Here is an 18,228-nt window from a genome sequence, read left to right on the forward strand (position 1 = left end):
AAGCCCTTTTCTTTCGTCGCACTAGGCGGCGAAAGATAATCCGTGATTGTCTATGTGTGGTAATACCCATGAGCACTTCCCTCTGTAACTTGATCCTCATCTCTCTACACTCCTCATCATACCAATTGTTCTGGGGCATTTTTCCAGATCGTCTCCGTGTAGGCTGGTTGTGGGGGTATGCTTCGGATGCTGCATCATGGAGCGTCTCTGTTAGTATCTGAGTGAGTTCATCTAGTGGCCGTCCTGGCTCTTGGGTGCATAGCTTCTTGTATATCTCATCCATATACACAGAGTCCGTCTCCCTCGTGAAGGTATACCGGATGTGTGTAGGGACCTCTCCTAATGGAGCTGTGCTGAACTGAAACGTCAAGGTGAAGGACAAGATAGCATGATCAATTGCTACTCCATCTGGCCTAGTGCCCACCATGAAATCTCGAAAGAATGGAATGAGACCTGGCTGGGCCATAACATAATCCACTGTGCTGGCACCATGTCGGTGTGGAAAGCTATCCAACTGTCGAAAATCTTTGTAGGCCATTCAAAATGGCCAATCAGAGAGAGAGAGAGAGAGAGAGAGAGAGAGAGAGAGAGAGAGAGAGAGAGAGAGAGAGAGAGAGAGAGAGAGAGAGAGAGAGAGAGAGAGAGAGAGAGATGAAATGAAATGAAATGTTATATTAACGTCTTCAAAAGGCCAAAGTGACCTATGAGACGAGAAAGTTACAATCTGGTGGATCTGATACAAGGTCAGAGTAACAAAAATGACAAAATAAAATACTATGGAATCCTAAACTGCTAGGTGTGAGCTAAGTAGCAAGGTGGGATAGCTAAATCACAAAAGATCCAGCATCGGTCGCCGACGGATCTCATCAATCTCCTCCAAGATCAATAGCCTGATCGAGCGTCGTGCATGTCAAGCCAAAGTGATCCAAATCCTCTGATGCAGCCTCCGTCGATGTTGTGTAGTCCTCCGCAGTTGTGGGCGTCTGGATCTCCCTAGCTCGGTCGCTCGGCAGATCAGTGTGCATCTGGTGTGAGGCGACGAGCTCTCCTGTGGTAGTAGCTCCTCGAGGTGTCCAGTGTCTGCTCTAAAGAAGTCTGTGATCCGTCTCTGAGACTGGCTAGTCTCTTCCCTCATCAGGCTCTCTCTGTGTCTGCGCAGCTCGAGCAAAAACAGACCCAAGCATCTCTGATCCTCGTATCACATGACTCTGGAGAGTGGTCCGAAGCCCTCTCTGAACAAGCAGTGGAAGCGGCCACGTATCTCGTAGTAGGCGGGGTAGTGGCAAGTGTAGTACAACTCTGTCTCAGGCTCCATGTCACACAGGAGGCATGTCTTGGCCTTTGTCGGTACTCCACTGTATGTCCCAGTCTCGACCGCAGCTGGTGTGAAGATGTGCGTATCTGGCCAATAGCATATCGTATCCCATGAGACAAGTGGGTGTCCATGTATCTGGGCCTCGTCACAAAACCGTCCTCCGTAAGGTGGAGAAGATGCTCTGTGTAGAAAGCTATCTTCGTGCGCAACTCGTGCTGGCTGTATCCATGTCCTCCTGTTGTCTAGCTGAGTCAGGTCCTGGCAGATGAGCCTAGTGATCTCGGATGTGTAAGAGTCAGAGAGGGTGCATCCAGTGAGTATTGGAAGGGGGGCAATCTGTCTATGTTGAACCCATGCGCCTGAAACCATGATGTCATCTTCCCATACCAACATGCTATATCTCCCTGCATGGCTAACTGTCGAGAGGAATCAAGTGTAAGGCGGGCATATTTGTCTCTGGGAAGTTCCCACAGGCGGTGTATGAAGGAGACAGATCTGGTGAGCGCCTCCACCACTAGTGGGGGGGCAGCTAGCTCTGCCCGGATAATGGCACGTGGTACTAAAGTCTTGGCTCTAATGAGCCGCGAGATCATAGAGACTAGTGGCTTCTCCATGTCCCCCCATCCATTAGTGCGACCTGTGCTCCCGTGATGGGCCAATGAAGGTCCCCAAATCTCAGCTCCATAGAGCAATGCAGAAGCCACCAAAGTGTCAAAGAGCCAGAGCTTCGTCCGTGGCTCCTGAAACTGAACATGTGAACACATCCTCTCCAATCCACCCAATGCTGCGTGGGCTCTGGTCAGCCTAGTCTCTGCTGCTCTCCTCAATGAAAATGCTGGTCCACTGAAACCACTCCAAGGTAAGTGTAAGCATCTGTATACTCCACTGTCTCCTGGCTGTATGTGAATGCGGGCATTGACCTCCTGATCCACTGTGGGGTGGTATTAAATACCATGACCTTGGTTTTACCAAGGTTGACAAACAAATCACTTTCATGGGCGAACCTATGCAAAGACGTTGCATCCCCTCCGGAGAGTGAGAGATCAACACAATATCATCAGTATATAACAATAGTGGAATCCATGTCCCTGCCAGCTGTGCACCTCTATCACCATCCCTCTCAATGTAGTTAGAAACCTCATCCACATACATACCAAATAGAGCAGGAGAGAGCGGGCAACATTGATTCACTCCAATAGTGGAGTGAACTGCTGTAGATAGGCCCTCTGAGGTGCGTACATGCCCCACTACTGACCTGTATAATGCCATGACCCCCCAAATAAGCTCTGTGGGTACTCCCATCTCGTGTAATCTGCGCATCAATCTAGCTCTGGGTACTATGTCAAATGTGGATACAATGGTCCTAAATGCTGAGTTGTTGATGGGTACTTGCGGTAGATGCTTGGTTCTGGGAGGCTAAAGGCTGGATGCTGAAACACTAAGGTACTCAGCTAAGTCTACAGTCTACTGGCGAAGAAGTCTGGATGGCTAAAAAACGCTAGGTAATGAGGGCTAAAATCACTCTTACTGATGGCGAAAACGCTGGAGATACTGGCTGAAATCTGCTACTGATGACAGACGCTGAAATTGCTCTGCTGCTGATGATAGGAAACACTGAGGGCTGAAAACGCTGAACTGAGACTGAGAAAAATGCTGGTCTGCTGGGTCCTTGTACTGCGGGTGCTGAGAATACTTCCTGCTGGTTTTGACTTGCCTGAGAAGTGTCACTTATATAGGGATCTCATGCTTGGTCGAGCAGTGCTAGGCTGAGTCCCCATGACCTTGATAAAGATGCTAAAATGTCACTTATTAATAAGTTTGAGGAACTATTAATAAGCGGTGCATCGCATGCAGTTTTATCTTGGCTTGGTATAATGAGAACGCTCACCAATGCCTACACATAGTAGACATGGGTTGTGCTCATGTGAAAGCAGAGGGTATGCAACTACTCTAGAGTGCCTGGACATGCACACCAATGCCTACACCTAGTAGACATGGGCTGTGCTCATGTGAAATCAGAGGGTATGCAACTCCTCTTAAGTGCCTTGACATGCACGTCTTGCATACAATCTCACAAGGGTGCGGGAACACTTCCTAGGCTGTCCTAAATCTTAGAAATAGGAGTTATAGCTTGTCCACATGCACATAGGTCTATATGTGCACGTGATAGGTTTAGTGCCAGACATGGTGGGATTAATAAACCGATCTCGGATGCCAGTGAGTTATGCACAGCGTGGGGTAAAGTTAGAGATTAAACAACACATATTTTCTTTGATCCACGTGCTAAGGCAAACTTTATCTCACGAGAGTTGGCTATCAAGTTGAGTATCAAAGTTGAAGAGGTGGGGTACGCAACAGAGGTAGGTTTGGCATGTCGTGGCCACTCAGAGTGCATTACTCCGATCATTGGAAAGCTGCGTCTGCATATCAAGTCGTATGTGGACACAGATGAATTTTATATCATGCCACAAGAAGGGTGCGACGCGTTGTTGGGAATCCCGTGGATGTTCCGTGTACATAGAGTGTTGGATGTTTTCAACAAAAAGGACACCCTACAGCATAGGGGCAAAACTCATATCCTCAATGTAAAGCTCAAGAGGAATTTGTCCCTATTGTATCAGCTTCGGCTATCACTTCTGTGATTAAGAATCATCTTTTTGCGTACTTGATTTTTGCACGTGATGTTTCAAATAATTGTTAGTCAAATTTATCTGTGTTAGATAAAGAAAGTCGGCATTTTTGCGAGAGTTTAGTGACTGTTTTTATGACTCATTACCGTCTTGGTTGCCGCTAGAGAGGCCTGAGGATCATGCGATAGATTTGGTGCCAGGTTGTAGCCCACCAAATATACAAGGTTAGTGCGGCCTAGCAGAAAGAGATTATGAGCCAAGTAGAGGAGCTGTTAGAAAAAGGGCCGATTCAACCTAGTTCTTCACCCTTTTGCTCCCCAGTGCTTCTAGTGCAGAAGAAGGATGGTTCTTGGCGCATGTCTATCGATTACCGTGCATTGAATAAGAATACCATCAAGAACAGGTTTCCCATTCCAAGGATTGATGATGTTCTTGACCGTTTAGAGGATGTTGCAATTTTCAGCGGGATAGACCTTAAGAGTGGATACCATCACATTCGTATCAAGCATGAGGATGTGCACAAGACTGCGTTTAGACGAGATTTGGTATGTATGAGTTCTTAGTGATGCCATTTTGTCTTACAAATGCTCTTACTACGTTCAATAGGATGATGGAACGGATTTTCCGCCCACATCAAAAGTTCGTTGGCACATTCTTTGATGACATGATAGTCTATTCAAAGCATGAAGAGAAGAATAGGCATCACTTGACTATTGTGTTGTTCGAAGAGTTGCGCAGTCAACAGGTTGCTTGTCAATCCTAAGAAAAGTGAATCCTTGGAAAAGATCCACTTTCTAGGCCACATAGTGTCAAAGGATGGTGTCCGAATGGATCTTGCCAAGGTTGAAGCAATCAAGACATGGCTAGACTTGAAGACTATGCACTATGTTCGTAGCTTCTTGGGATTATGCTCTTACTATAGAAGGTTTATCCGGAACTTTACCGAGGTTGCTTCACCCATATATGCTTCGCAAAAGAAAGAGGTCACTTTCAAGTGGACACAAAAAACAATTTCAGCTTTTAATCTCTAAAGGAAAATATGACTTTGGATCTAGTAATCGTCTTACCAAATCTCAGGAAGTCATTTGTGGTCTAGTGTGATGTGTGGAGAAATAGTATTGGGGAAGTGTTAATGCAAGATGGTCGGTTAGTAGCTTATGAAAGCAAAATCTTGCAAGGACCAAAAAAGACCATGCAAATCTATGAGAAAGAGTTACTGGCCGGAATTCATGCGCTTTCAAGTTGGAAGCACTACTTGCTAGGTGTTGACTTTGTTGTCCAAACAGATCATTAGACCTTGCAATACTTCTTGACACAGTCAGAATTATCTAAAAAGCATATGGGGTGGACAAACATTCTCTCTATGTTCCACTTTCAGATTGTGCATGCGGAAGGCAAGAAGATGTTGTGGATGATGCATTATCAAGAAAGCCACAAATTTTAGTTGTGTCAATTTCTTATCATCATGAGCTTGATGACATGAAGGAACAGTATGCTACTGATGAAGATTTTTGCAAGAATCTTTGAGCAGTTGGAAGATGGACAACGCCATGAGCATTGTCTCCTCAGGGATGGTTTTATGATGATGCATGGCAGATTATGTGGCACTAGATCATTGCGACATAAAGTTATGGTAGGAAGTCATGTCCCACTGTATGCAGGGCATCATGGTATAGATGTGACAATGAAAGCGGTCGAGACATTCTTTTTTTGGCCTACTTTGAGGAGAGATGTGGATGCCTTTGTGTGAGCATGCGTGATTTGCCAAAAGGTCAAGTTTGACAGGCAAAAGGGGCCTGGGTTATTACAGCCACTGCCTATTCCAGATAAGCCATGGGAAAGTATTGCTACAAATTTTATCTTTGATCTTCCAAGAACGTCGATAGGGAATGATGGTATATGGACCATTATTGCAGGTTCAGAAAGCAGGCCCATTTTATTCCTGTCAGGAAGAAGATAAAATGTGATTAGATGGAACGATTGTTTATGTACAATGTGTTTGAGTACCATGGTATGCCACAATCTATTGTCAGTGATCGTGATGACGAGCTTGTTTTGGAGTGGCTTGTTTTAAAACATGGGCACTACGCTCAAGTTTTCCTCCTCATTTCATCAACTAATGGGTAGTCAAAAGAGGCTAATTCTACTGTCTTAGATCTACTAAAATGCTATGCGTCAGATAACAAGGGCAAGTGGGAATAGAATTTACCTACGCTTGAGTATGCATACAACAATACGGTGCATTCGTCAACAGGCAAGGCACCTTTTGAAATTGTTGAGGGTGGCAAAAAGATTCCTCCAGTTTGTACACAAAGGACAAGATTTTTGAAGCAGATCGATATGTAGAGAACATGGATAAAATGTATAAGAAAATCAAGTTTGCCTTGGAGAAGACTCGAGCAAAGCAAAAAAAGGTTGGTGATCGTCACTGTCGTGAACTCTTATTTTCACTTGGTGATTGGATTCTTTTGCGGTTTGAAAAGGCAAGGTTAAAGAAGATGAAGGGCAAGGAAAGGTTGTTTCCTAAGGTCAGCATGTGTTACTATGGGCCTTTTCAAGTACTTGATAAGATTATTGATGTTGCTTATAGGCTGATTCATAATGCGTTTCACATGAGTCTTCTAAGACCCTTTGTGGATGATGTCCCAGAAGATATGCCAGATGAAGATTAACCACAAGTTGAGGAACTTGATGAGATCTTGATACCTGAGCAGATTTTGGCACATAAAGAAAGAAAAGTTAAGGGAAAAGTTGCAAGACGTTATTTGGTGAAGTTTAGGAACTATCCACCTATGGATGTAAAGTGGATGAAAGAGTGCGAACTGTTAGAGTCATTGAATGTATTGCAGCTTTACCTTGAAGTCTTCGGGTTATAACCTACGTATGCCCCAACTCAACGTGTTCAAAAGAGGGGTGATGATAGACCTAGCACATGATATGTACATACGGATTCAATGCAATAGAAGTGTATATCGCTCTACAGGTGTTGAAGGTACAATGCTCACTTCTATGATAGATGGAAATGACAAAAGTTTAAAGGTTTCATCAAGTCATTTGTATCTATGTTCCATGACCTTTCTTGTGGATACATGTGATGATCAAAGCGTGCTAACCACTTCAAATCATCTATGGCATGTATATCTAGCATGCAATCGAGGACGTTTGCGATTTCAAGAGGACGAGGCTGTGACAACCACTAACCTTAATTGTTGGTTTCTTTCCCTTGATTTTTATTTGACTTTTGGGACCCTCTTTCGAATTACAAATGATCGGACACTATATGGCTAGTGTGAAACAACCGACGGCCGAGAGTTTCACCCGCAACAGTAAAGGCCAGGTCGACATGAGTTGGTCGGGCCATTGGCACTGAAATCCGAGAAGTAAAAGTATGTCTAGGCTCAGTTCAAAGTCATCTAGGGCCCACACGACACTTAATAGGTACTAAGAAATTAACTCAAAAGAGGCAAAATGGACATATGGCGTCTCTATGTGAATTTGCCACTCATTAGCAAGAGGGGGTGCCCAAAATTGATGAAGAAGAGAGAGGGAGCTCATTTTGACTCATTGTGAACTTTAATGTGTGTGAGTAATGGGTGCAGGCTTTAATGGAAAACTTGCCTTCTCCCCTGTTCTATGTAGCACGATGATTCCGCTCTCGTGCACCTCTCTTCCCTCTTGAATACACAATCGTGATGCCCAACTCAAGGATATGTACAGTTGTGTGGGTTCAGTGTGATTGCCGAGGCAAGAGCCTCTTGCACAAGTACTGGAATAGCTAATTGCTATTTCCCCGCAGGTACAGTTGATTCGGAGAGATTTCATCGAGAAATCTCGTACAAATCAAAGGGCAAGTAGCCCTACAGGTGCGGGAGCTCAAGGGCTTGGTACGGATGCGACCGACACATGAAATGGAGCCCGAAACAGTAAATTACAGCCTATTGTGTATTTTTGTAGGTTTATGGTTTTGACCCTTCTTTATCCGTAATACCTCTAGGGGCTTTGGGGAAGCTAGGGGATCGCTATACAGGTGTTGTGCATTTTCTCCCTGCCCTGCTGAGACACATAAGGGACCTGGGCTTGAGCCTCAACGAGCTCTACTAGTTGTGTAAGACTATGCCTTGCTTGCTATGACATGGATGGAGCTTGCAAAAACTCCATAAACCTTGGGTTGTGCACCAATCTTGGGTTCTGCACCAATCGAGTAAACACAATCACAACAACAACCAACTGTCACACTGGGTCTTGAACGCGTCCTCGTCTAATTGCCTAGTTATAAATCCTTGACCTTGTGGAGCATTCACACCAACAAAAGGTACAGATAGGGGTGGCCGTGAACTCTCGCCAACCTCAAATAGTGAAGGAGCAGCTTGTCAATCCTGTGAAGAGGAACCCTCTTCCCTGGTCTCATTCGTCCTGCCAGCCATAGTGTAATTCCAAGTTCCTATGCTTTGTGTCTTCGCCAAAAATCAACCAAGGCTCGATTCTTAAGGAAAAAAGTGATTCTGTCCTGGCGACGGAACCATTAAACCCGGCCCGTAGACTTGCTAAGGGCGGTAAAGGTCAGCTTTCACCCAATCTTTACACAATTTAACTTTACGACACAGAGGAACTTCACGAAGAAACTTGTGATTGGAATTCAACACTTCAAACAAACCACGGCTTGGTAGCTAGAATGCTTCCACGTATACAATGACACCGCGTTGGCTCCAAAGATTGGCACCCCTTTCGGTATTTCTTTACTCAATTAAAACTTTGGAAAAACCCCGTAAATTCTTATGTGCTGTCCCACTTTTATTGGGCTGAAAATGGTCTACTCTAGCCCAATTTCGGCAGCATAACCGTAGTAGGAGGCTTCAAAAACAAAATCCCCATGCAAAAGATGACTTTCTAGGCGCATTTGAGCACTTTCCCAAACTTGGCGAGAAATTACAGCACGCTGAAGTCTTTGTTTTCGGCCTCGAAAATGCACCAGATCACCTGTACAGCAATCCCCTAGCTTACCCAAAGCTCTTGGGGGTATTAGGGATCGAAAAGGGTCAAAGCCCTAAACCTACAAAAATACACAGTAGGCTGTAATTTACTGTTTCGGGCTTCATTTCGTGTGCCGATCGCATCCGTAGCAAGCCTTGAGCTCCCGCACGTGTAGGGCTACTTGCCCTTTTATTTGGACAAGATTTCTCGCGTGAAATCTCTCCAAATCAACCTATACTTGCGAGGGAATAGAAATTAGCTATTCGAGTACGTGTGCAAGAGGCTCTTGCCTTGGCAATTGCGCATGTACTCACACAACAGTGGATCAAGAGATCAGCACCTACTTTCACGTATGGTCAGGAGATTATGGAGTATACAGATGCATACACTTACCTGGGGCTAATCTTTACTGGGCCGAGATTTTATTTGAGAAGAGCAGCAGAGACTAGACTTACTAGAGCTTATGCGGCTTTGGGAGGATTGGAGAGGATGTGTTCGCAGGTTCAGTCCAGGAACCTAGGACAAAGTTATGGCTCTTTGATACTTTGGTTGCCTCTACTATGCTATATGGGGTGCATGTTTGGGGATCTTCTGTAGGCCTGGAAGGCTGGGACGTATGGAGAGGCCCTTTGCCACAAGATGGGCACCACGTGCCAATAGAAAAGAGTAGACTTAACAGACTTTTAGCACTTCAATAACAATTGAATTGAGAGAGAGACGACTCGCGACACGGAGTGGCGGAATTCCATCCTAGAGAGTATTGACCCCAAACCTTGGCGCCCCTTTCGGTATTTCTTTATATTGCATCAACACAGTACAAGCCGGTACTCCAAACTCTGTACCTTCTCCAAGAAGCATGGCAGAGAATGAGCCCTAACCTCATATTTAAAAGCCCTTGCCTAAAAAGCAATTACAGTGAAAAACTCAAAAGCTCCTAGTCCAAAAAGCAATGCCAAAAGCTGCCAGCTTAAATCACGGAAATTCGTACAACCTGCCACGTCATCAACCATGGCAAATTTTTGAAATCTGTCTGCTGCCCTTAGGTTTAGGGTTAGGGTTTCCAAGATTAGGGTTTGTAGGTTTTAGGGTTAGGGTTTCCAAAATTAGGGTTTCAGCAGTTAGGGTTTTTGGCAGAAATTAGGGTTAGGGTTTCTGCTCTCGGGCAACCACGTCATCACTTTGTGGCAGTTTAGGCCCCTCGACCACATCTATAAGTTGGCTCCATTCCTTAGGCTTTGACACGTCAGCAGTTTGTTACATCTCCCTTGTAATCGTCCTCGATTACAGCATATCTACAAAACAACTCAAGTTAGCTCAAAAATTTCGAGGGACATTCCGACGGACATTCCTAGGGACAATCAGTTTGCTCTTTTGATCAAGGAGTTAGCTTCTCCTTTCATCCAGATCGGATGTCTTGATATTCCGGCGTAGTAAAATTAGCCATTACACCCAGACCGTACTGATCTTCTACGGGTGTCTTGATGCACTAAAATTACATACCCATGCAATCTCATCCAATTAGGAATATTCAGTAGTGGCACATCACAATGCAACACAAATGCTTACATATGCATGTTACAAGACATAGAAACATAAAGCCGCCGATGAACACTCCTCCCGCATAACCTAACAAGGCTCGAGCCGGGAGATATTCAACGACTCCCTCATCACTCCTCCCGCATAACCTAAAAAGGTCCGGGCTGGGAGATATAGAGGCCTTTTACAACCAAATGCCCCCCAGACCGCAGCCTGCGTCGTTTGGAGGTGCTGAGAGTAACCACTGCTCAGACTTCTTAATACTCCTCCCGCATAACCATCGAGGTCCGGGCCGAGAGTCACAACAACAATTATTTTACAAGCATACAACCAAACGCTCCCAAGGCATCGGCCTGCGTCGTTCGGAGGTTTTCTAGCATACAACGGAACGCTCCCATGGCATCGGCCTTCGTCGTTCCGAGGTTTTCAAACATACAACGAAACGCTCCCCAGACATCGGCCTGCGTCGTTCCGAGGTTCAAACAATACCAAAACAGTATTTCTCACTTCTCCACCCAGGAGTAAAATCACCAATCATTGAAACCAATAGCAAACCAGAGTCAAACAATTCAAATCGGCACCAAAACAGGTTAAAAATAGATACCCATTTCAAACAAATTCCAAACAGGATCACCAAACAAGATCTAACCGAACTCAAACTTAAAAAGCAATCTCGACATCAGTTGAGCTCAAAAAGTCGACTGACTTTCCATCCTTAAACCTGCACCAAAATTAGGGTTAGGTTCATTCCATAAGGTCGTAGCCGAGCACAGCATGGTCCATCAGCTCTTGGATAGATAGTGTTTCTTTGGTGGCGATGGTAGTCCCACGATAGGAATCGCATCGAACTTCCAAAGTTATCAACTCGAGAAGAGACATCTACTGAGAGATGTCGAGAAATTTCAAGATATAATCTGCTAGGGTTTTTATGGCAAGCATTTCAGGATACCCCACTTTGCCAAAAGTTGCACTCCGAAGGAAGATGTCAGAAACCATATAACTTCGGGCAAAATTTCTCTTGAAAGCTTGCCAAGTACTTGGAGTATGTTGCTTGGTAGCTGTAGACATCAACATCTACATGGCACTGCTTCTGAGAAAAAAAACAGAGACATGAAACAAATCTAGATCCTTCTCTTGCAAGTGATCTTAATTGGCTTATGCCCTGTAAGACATTGCGGTGAAGACGGATGGCGCCCGATGCGCGATGAAGTAAGGGTGGAGGTGGCTATTAGGTCCGGGTTGGACGTGTTGGAGGATGAAGATCCCTCAAATAAAACTCCAATATAGCTCTGTCTGCTCTTTTGTAGGACCGGTATGCTTTCAGAAAAGCACACGCCTGATGCTCTAATATAACTGCCACAAGACGGGCACCACGTGGCAATAGAAAAGAGCAGACTTAACAGACTTTTAGCACTTCAATGACAACTGAATTGAGAGAGAGAGACGACATGCGACACGGAGTGGCAGAATTCCACCCTAAAGAGTATTGGCCCCAAACCTTGGCACCCTTTCGGTATTTCTTTGTATTGCATCAACACAATACAAGCCGGTACTCCCGACTCTGCACCTTCTCCAGGAAGCATGCCAGAGAATGAGCCTTTACCTCATATTTAAAGGCCCTTGGCCTAAAAAGCAATTACAGTGAAAAGCCTTTAAAACTCAAAAGCTCCTAGTCCAAAAAGCAATGCCAAAAGCTGCCAGCTTAAATCACGGAAATCCGTACAGCCTGCCATGTCATTGGCCATGGCAAATTTCGGAAATTTGCTTGTTGTCCTTAGGGTTAGGGTTAGGGTTTGCAAGATTAGGGTTTTGAGAATTAGGGTTTCAGCAATTAGGGTTTTTGGCAGAAATTAGGGTTAGGGTTTTTGCTCTCGGGCAGCCACATCATCACTTTGTGACAGTTTAGGCCCCTCGGCCACATCTGTAAGTTGGCTCCATTCTTCAGGCTTTGACACGTCAGCAATTTGTTACACCCTTGGTATCTATGATCTCTCGGTTGATTAGAGCCAAGGCCTCCGTACCACATGATATCATTCGAGCGGAGTTAGCTGCCCCCCCTATGGAGATTGAGGCGCTTACTAGATCAGTCTCTTTTGTACAGAGCCTATGGGATACTACCAGAGATAGATATGCCAGGTTGGCCCTAGAGTCCTCCAGACAGTTAGCTCTACAGGGGGATACATCATGCTCGTATGCACAAATGACATCATGGTTTCAGACACATAGCTTCACCATGGACAGGATGCCTCCTTTTTAGTACTCTCTACAGGCACTCTTGATGTCTCTGACACGGGTGGAGATTACTAGACTCATTCGTCAGGATCTGATCCAGCTAGACATGAGGAGGACATGGATAGAGCCGGTACAAGAGTTGGGCACGAAGATGGCTTTCTATAGAGAGCATCTCCACCTCACAGGGGATGGGTTTGTGATTCGACCTAGCTATATGGACACACATCTTTCTCATGGTTTGCATTGTGCCATTGGCTAGATACGCACATCCTCACATCATCTTGAGATTGAGACTGGCAGATTCAGAGGGATACTAGTAGAAAGCAGGATATGCCGCTTATGTCATCTAGACCTAGAGACAGAGTTACATTACATATGCCATTGCACACTGTACTATGAGATACGAGGCCGTTTCCATTGTCTATTCAGAGAGGGTTTTGGGCCTATATCTAGGGTCATGAGTCATGAGGATCAGTGATGTCTTGGACTGTATCTACTTGAGTTACACAGGCATAGAGACACTTTACTGAGGAGAGTTGGAGAGAGAGAGTCCCAGAGACAGGTTACAGATTTTTTTACACCAGATACTGGACACCCGGAGGAGCAGCCACCATTGCAAAGCTCTGCCCGCACTCATACTACCACTACTGGAATTCTCATAGACCGAGCATTGGAGCTAGGGAGATCTAGATGACCGCGATTGAGGAGAGGAGCTACACAGTATAGACGGAGACTACAATAAAGGATTCGAGCCATACTTTCTCGATGGCCAAAGTGCGGATGAGGATGGATCTCTACCATCTTTGTCTACCCCCCCCCCCTTCTCTCATTGTACTGCACAGTGTACTGGGCACCTTTTGTATTAGTTGGCACATCCATACAGCCCCAGTTTGTAGTTTGTAGTAGTTGTATTTTTGTTTCAGTTCTTTTTGATTCCGGACATGGTATCAGATTCACTATGATGTAACAGCTTGGTCTCATAGGTCATTTTGGCCTTTTGTAGACGTTAATATATCATTTCATCTCTCTCTCTCTCTCTCTCTCTCTCTCTCTCTCTCTCTCTCTCTCTCTCTCTCTCCAGATAAAGGCTGATTTGTATTCTTCTAAATTCCCTTGTAAAAATTGGAACTAGCCACATGGCAAACTGTAGAATGCTGAAAGCCAGGGCCAGAGAGAGGTATCCCCCTAGAGGAGAGATTATGCTAAGTTTGCCAAAGAGAGCCAGAGATAGAAGAGCATTATATCTACCAGTGCACAGCATACTATGGGATTTGCTGGCGTTTCCATCGCTTATTTAGAGAGGGCTTTGGCCACTTATCCGGCATCATAGATTACTATGATCAATGGTGCCTGGTTCTCTTCTTGCTCAAGATCTGTAGACTTAGAGAGACTACTCTCAGGAGCACACGACCTACCCAGAGAAGATCCATACAGAGGCAGATCACTACTTTTTACAGAGGGACTACTCTGGATGGCTAATATTGCTACACGAGAATATCAAGAGCTTTGATGAAGATGAGATGCCTCGATAGAAATTTGATTGTGAAATTGTATGGTGTACTGCATGCTAGAGAATGTGGTCTGATGATGATGATCCTTGGCATGTATGCATGAAGGTGATTGATTCTTCACCCTTTCTCATGAAGAATCCTCCTTGTTTCATCTCTCTTCCTACTATACATGGAGGTGATATTCAGCATATGGCAGCTGGATGCACTATGAGAGTAGAGACAATATAGAGAGTCTGGGAGAGATGGGCAAAGTCAGGGTCTAGAAGGTCGAAGGTCGAGAGAGCTTGGAGGAGAGAGACGACAATGGCAGACTGAGGTGCCTCCAATTAGACAAGTTTACAGTGCAGGGATCCACTGTAGGTTCCTCTTCAACACACTTCTTCTTCTGCAGAAATACCACCTGTTTCTCTTGAGCCCCACAGGGTCTTGGGGAAATTGTTGTACCTTCCATGTAGTTCTGATAGGGATGGTACTCCTCTTGGTGTACTCATGGCTCTTCATGAGGAGAGTTTTCCACGTGTTAGACAGTCCACTATGAGTAGCTTGCACGTGTTGTGTACTTCTACTTTCCATCCATTACACGCACGGACAGGGACATCATGAACATTTGTATGATCATAAGCTAGGTTAGCCTTCGATATATGTTTGGCTTTGTTTAATTTGTTGATATGTCCCCCCATCACTGCTCCTCTTCTCCCCCTTCCTCCCTTTCTCTTCATGTTTCCTTTTCAATCTATAATGCTTGGTTGCTAAAGGAGATACTAGTTTGGGTTTGCTGACTTACATGATGTCCATCTTGTATTGTCTTGTTATTTGATGAAAATTCTGTTTTGGATAATTGGCAGTGGGACAAGAGTACTCCAATGCTTCTGGATTGGGCCTTAACGTTGAGGATCCTTCACAAGCTATTGTTTGGGAGGAATCAGAGGTGAATTACGAGACCCATCCTTTGTTCTAGTATGTGGTATTTCACGTTTTATATTATCATAGTAGTTCTATAAGGGTCAAAGACACTTTCCCTTTAAACAAGGACTTTCATCCAGCTCTGAAATAAATAAAAGGCATTAAAGTAGCTCTTAAATGTGTGATCCTGCATGAGCTATCCTCACAATTTATGGAACCCAAAGCCTCCTAGAGGTAAGAGCATGCTTTAATTTGAATTACATGCGAGTGTCATGGATTCTAAACCAGGTTTGTTGTATACATTTCTTATTTCATGCTTGCCCTCATCAAAGAAAGATTTTACTTACCAAGGACTGTAGGAGGTCAATATGTCCACGCTCCCCAATTTAAACAGAGAATCCTTAGGATGCTGATGAAAGGTGTGACTGTAAGGATTTCTTGTGTTCTATAATCTCAGGTGGGTGCTTCAGGGGCAGGATTCAGGTGGTTGATGAAGGATGCAAGTCAAGAAGATGAATGGAGATACTCTGTTGCTCCCATACCAGCTGAGAAGATTATTGAAATGAGGTTAAAGGAAGAGCAAGATGACCTTGATGATGCTGATCAAGATGCTGGGGTTTCTGCCGGAGTTGAAGAGGAAGAGGAAGAGGTTGACGCTGTAAGGAAGAAGCGTGACTTCGAAAAAGAGGTATATTTTACTAGTTTTATCAGCCTTGTTTGGTTCTGGGATAACACTGACTATACTAAATGCAGGCAGAGGAAACACTCAGGCGATTGTTTTTGGAGGGGGTGCCTGAATCGAACGTAATTTTAGAAGTGAAAGCACTAAGGTTAGTAGATACTTGGCTCTTTTGGAAAAGGCGGGTAAAGTCAATGTGATTTTAGAAATCCTTCATGAACTCTCTCTCACACATGGCTGTAACCTTTTGGTCTCATAGGTCATTTTGGCCTTTTGAAGACGTTAATATAACATTTCATTTCATTTTCTCTCTCTCTCTCTCTCTCTCTCTCTCTCTCTCTCTCTCTCTCTCTCTCTCTCTCTCTCTCTCTCTCTCGCGCGCGAAGTGAGTACTGGCTGGAAGACTCTCTCTGAGAGGGCAGCTCTCTGCAGTGTGACAGCGCGAGTAGGCCTGTAACCCTAAAAGGTTCAGGCGACCACAGCACAGCAACGAGCAGAGCAGTGTGCAGGCAAGTGTGAGTGAAGGAGTCGCTTGCAGCAGCCAGGTAGGATGTGCAGAGGCCTGAGGGCATCACACACAAGAGGTGAAGGTTGTACGCGCAGGAGCATGTTGTGCAGGTCGCGGAGTTTCGTCACGCCACAGGCAGCTACAAGCATTGTCTCTCTCGCCCGTACTCTATCGCATTTTTCTTTTGCCTATCGTGCGCTCTCTCTATCACTCCCTTTAAATTAAATTTTTTAACTTTTTAACTATTTAACTATTTAACTTTCAACTCTTTAATTTTGAACCTTTCATGAGGAAGCTGAACGATAAAGCCGACCCCCTAGATGATGACATTCAAAAGTGCAATGACGGAGACCATTACCAAGATGAACCGCAATCTCTTGGGCCAATAAAAATGCTCGAAGGACGCGTGCTGATCCAAGAGAGCAAGATAAATACACTGGAAGACCGGGTGACGACTCAGGATGAAGAGATTGTGTCACTCAAGAAAGATCTCGCCGAAGCACGATCAAGAAACACAGTGGAAGAGGGCGAACTGCAATCCTCGGTAATCAAAGAAATCAACACGATCAAGGAGCAAGTGCGGGCCATCAAAGAGGGAGAAGAGCAACACAAAGAGATGACGACTTCTTGGGTGGATGTTCTTACCAAAACTCAACAGAAAGCGGATGAAACCGAGAAATGGATCAAGGTGGCCAAGAAAGGAAAAGACAAGGAGATAACGTCCACGTCCACACCCACTATCATTAATCACACACTAGAGGAGGAGCAAAGAAGACGGGTGTGCGCTCTACATGTGAGAATTTGCGGTCTTAAAGACAAAGGCAATGTGGACGAAGAGATAAAAGGACTCATGGCCTTGATGGGGGTTCATGAGCCGACGCACACAAGAGCCTGGATAGTGGGCAACATAAAGAAAAATGGAAGCAGTGGGGAAACTTCAAAAGAAAGAGCACTCATCCTCCGTTTTCCCTCCATGGAAGCGAAGAAGTCCCTCTTGAAGACAAGACCAACTCTTAAAGAGACGGGCATCTTTCTCGGGGATGATCTCACCCTCTCGCAGATCGCTCATATGCAGGAAGTAATGCCGGAGATTAGAGCAGCAAGGGGAAAAGGCAAGATTGCCTTTTACCGAAATGGAAGAGTGGTAATACTAGAGTGACGCTCCACATGACGGTGCGAGACTTATGGGACCACACTCAAAGTGGCTGCCTGGAACTGTAATGGATCTATGCGTCTTGATGTGGGTGCTTTTGAGGATAGCTTTACTGGAAGAGACATCATCTTTTACTCTGAGACACACTAGGCCCCTGGGCAATCCATGCCACACATCAGTGGATACAGGTGGGAGACAACTTACAGACAGGAGACATGCTCAGAGCACAGAGGACGGGGCTCGGGGGGAGTGGCAGTGTTATTTAGAGAGGATCTGCAGCCATTGATACATATAGCCCGTAGGGATGAGCAAGCTAGGTACATGTGGGTGAGATTGAAAGCAGAGACAGGCAGATATCTCTACATTGCTATTTACTACTTTCCCCCGAGTACATCAGTCTATGCATCACCCAGAGGACAGTCCCCTTTTTCTATTTTGGATGATGACATATGGGAGTTCTCTAGAGATGGTGACATTATCATTCTAGGGGACTTCAATGCTAGGATTGCCCATCATTAGACAGTGTTTTATGATACTTCAGAGGAGATGCTGAGAGAGCTAGATGTTGTAGAGACGGGCCTGTCCAGACTATCACACGATGTGGAATAAACTGAGTATGGGCGACACCTGATAGACATGGGCATTGCACATGGATTGGCCATCTTGAATGGCCTACAGAGATTTTCTGCTACTGCGGGAGGTTTTACATGCTGCCGAATCTCATCTCTAGTATCCAGGATCTCACAGTTGGGCCCAGACCAGTCGGAGTGGCAGTGGATCATGCTCTTGT

At 45.1% G+C, this 18,228-nt stretch overlaps 1 protein-coding gene across 1 annotated transcript in view; it reads left to right on the forward strand.

The window, feature by feature from the left end:
• The window catches only part of LOC147451716 (Trimeric LpxA-like enzyme), a 105,152-nt gene that overhangs the window by 67,939 nt on the left and 18,985 nt on the right, over positions 1-18,228 (forward strand). Inside the window, exons 8-10 of the mRNA XM_086517612.1 lie at positions 15,041-15,123; positions 15,556-15,786; positions 15,852-15,928. Of these exons, the coding sequence (XP_086373738.1) occupies positions 15,041-15,123; positions 15,556-15,786; positions 15,852-15,928 (391 nt within the window). The remainder of the gene's footprint in view (positions 1-15,040; positions 15,124-15,555; positions 15,787-15,851; positions 15,929-18,228) is intronic.

The sequence above is a fragment of the Adiantum capillus-veneris genome, chromosome 8, assembly GCF_014529385.1.
Source record: "Adiantum capillus-veneris isolate H3 chromosome 8, ASM1452938v2, whole genome shotgun sequence".
Classification (NCBI taxonomy): Eukaryota; Viridiplantae; Streptophyta; class Polypodiopsida; order Polypodiales; family Pteridaceae; genus Adiantum; species Adiantum capillus-veneris.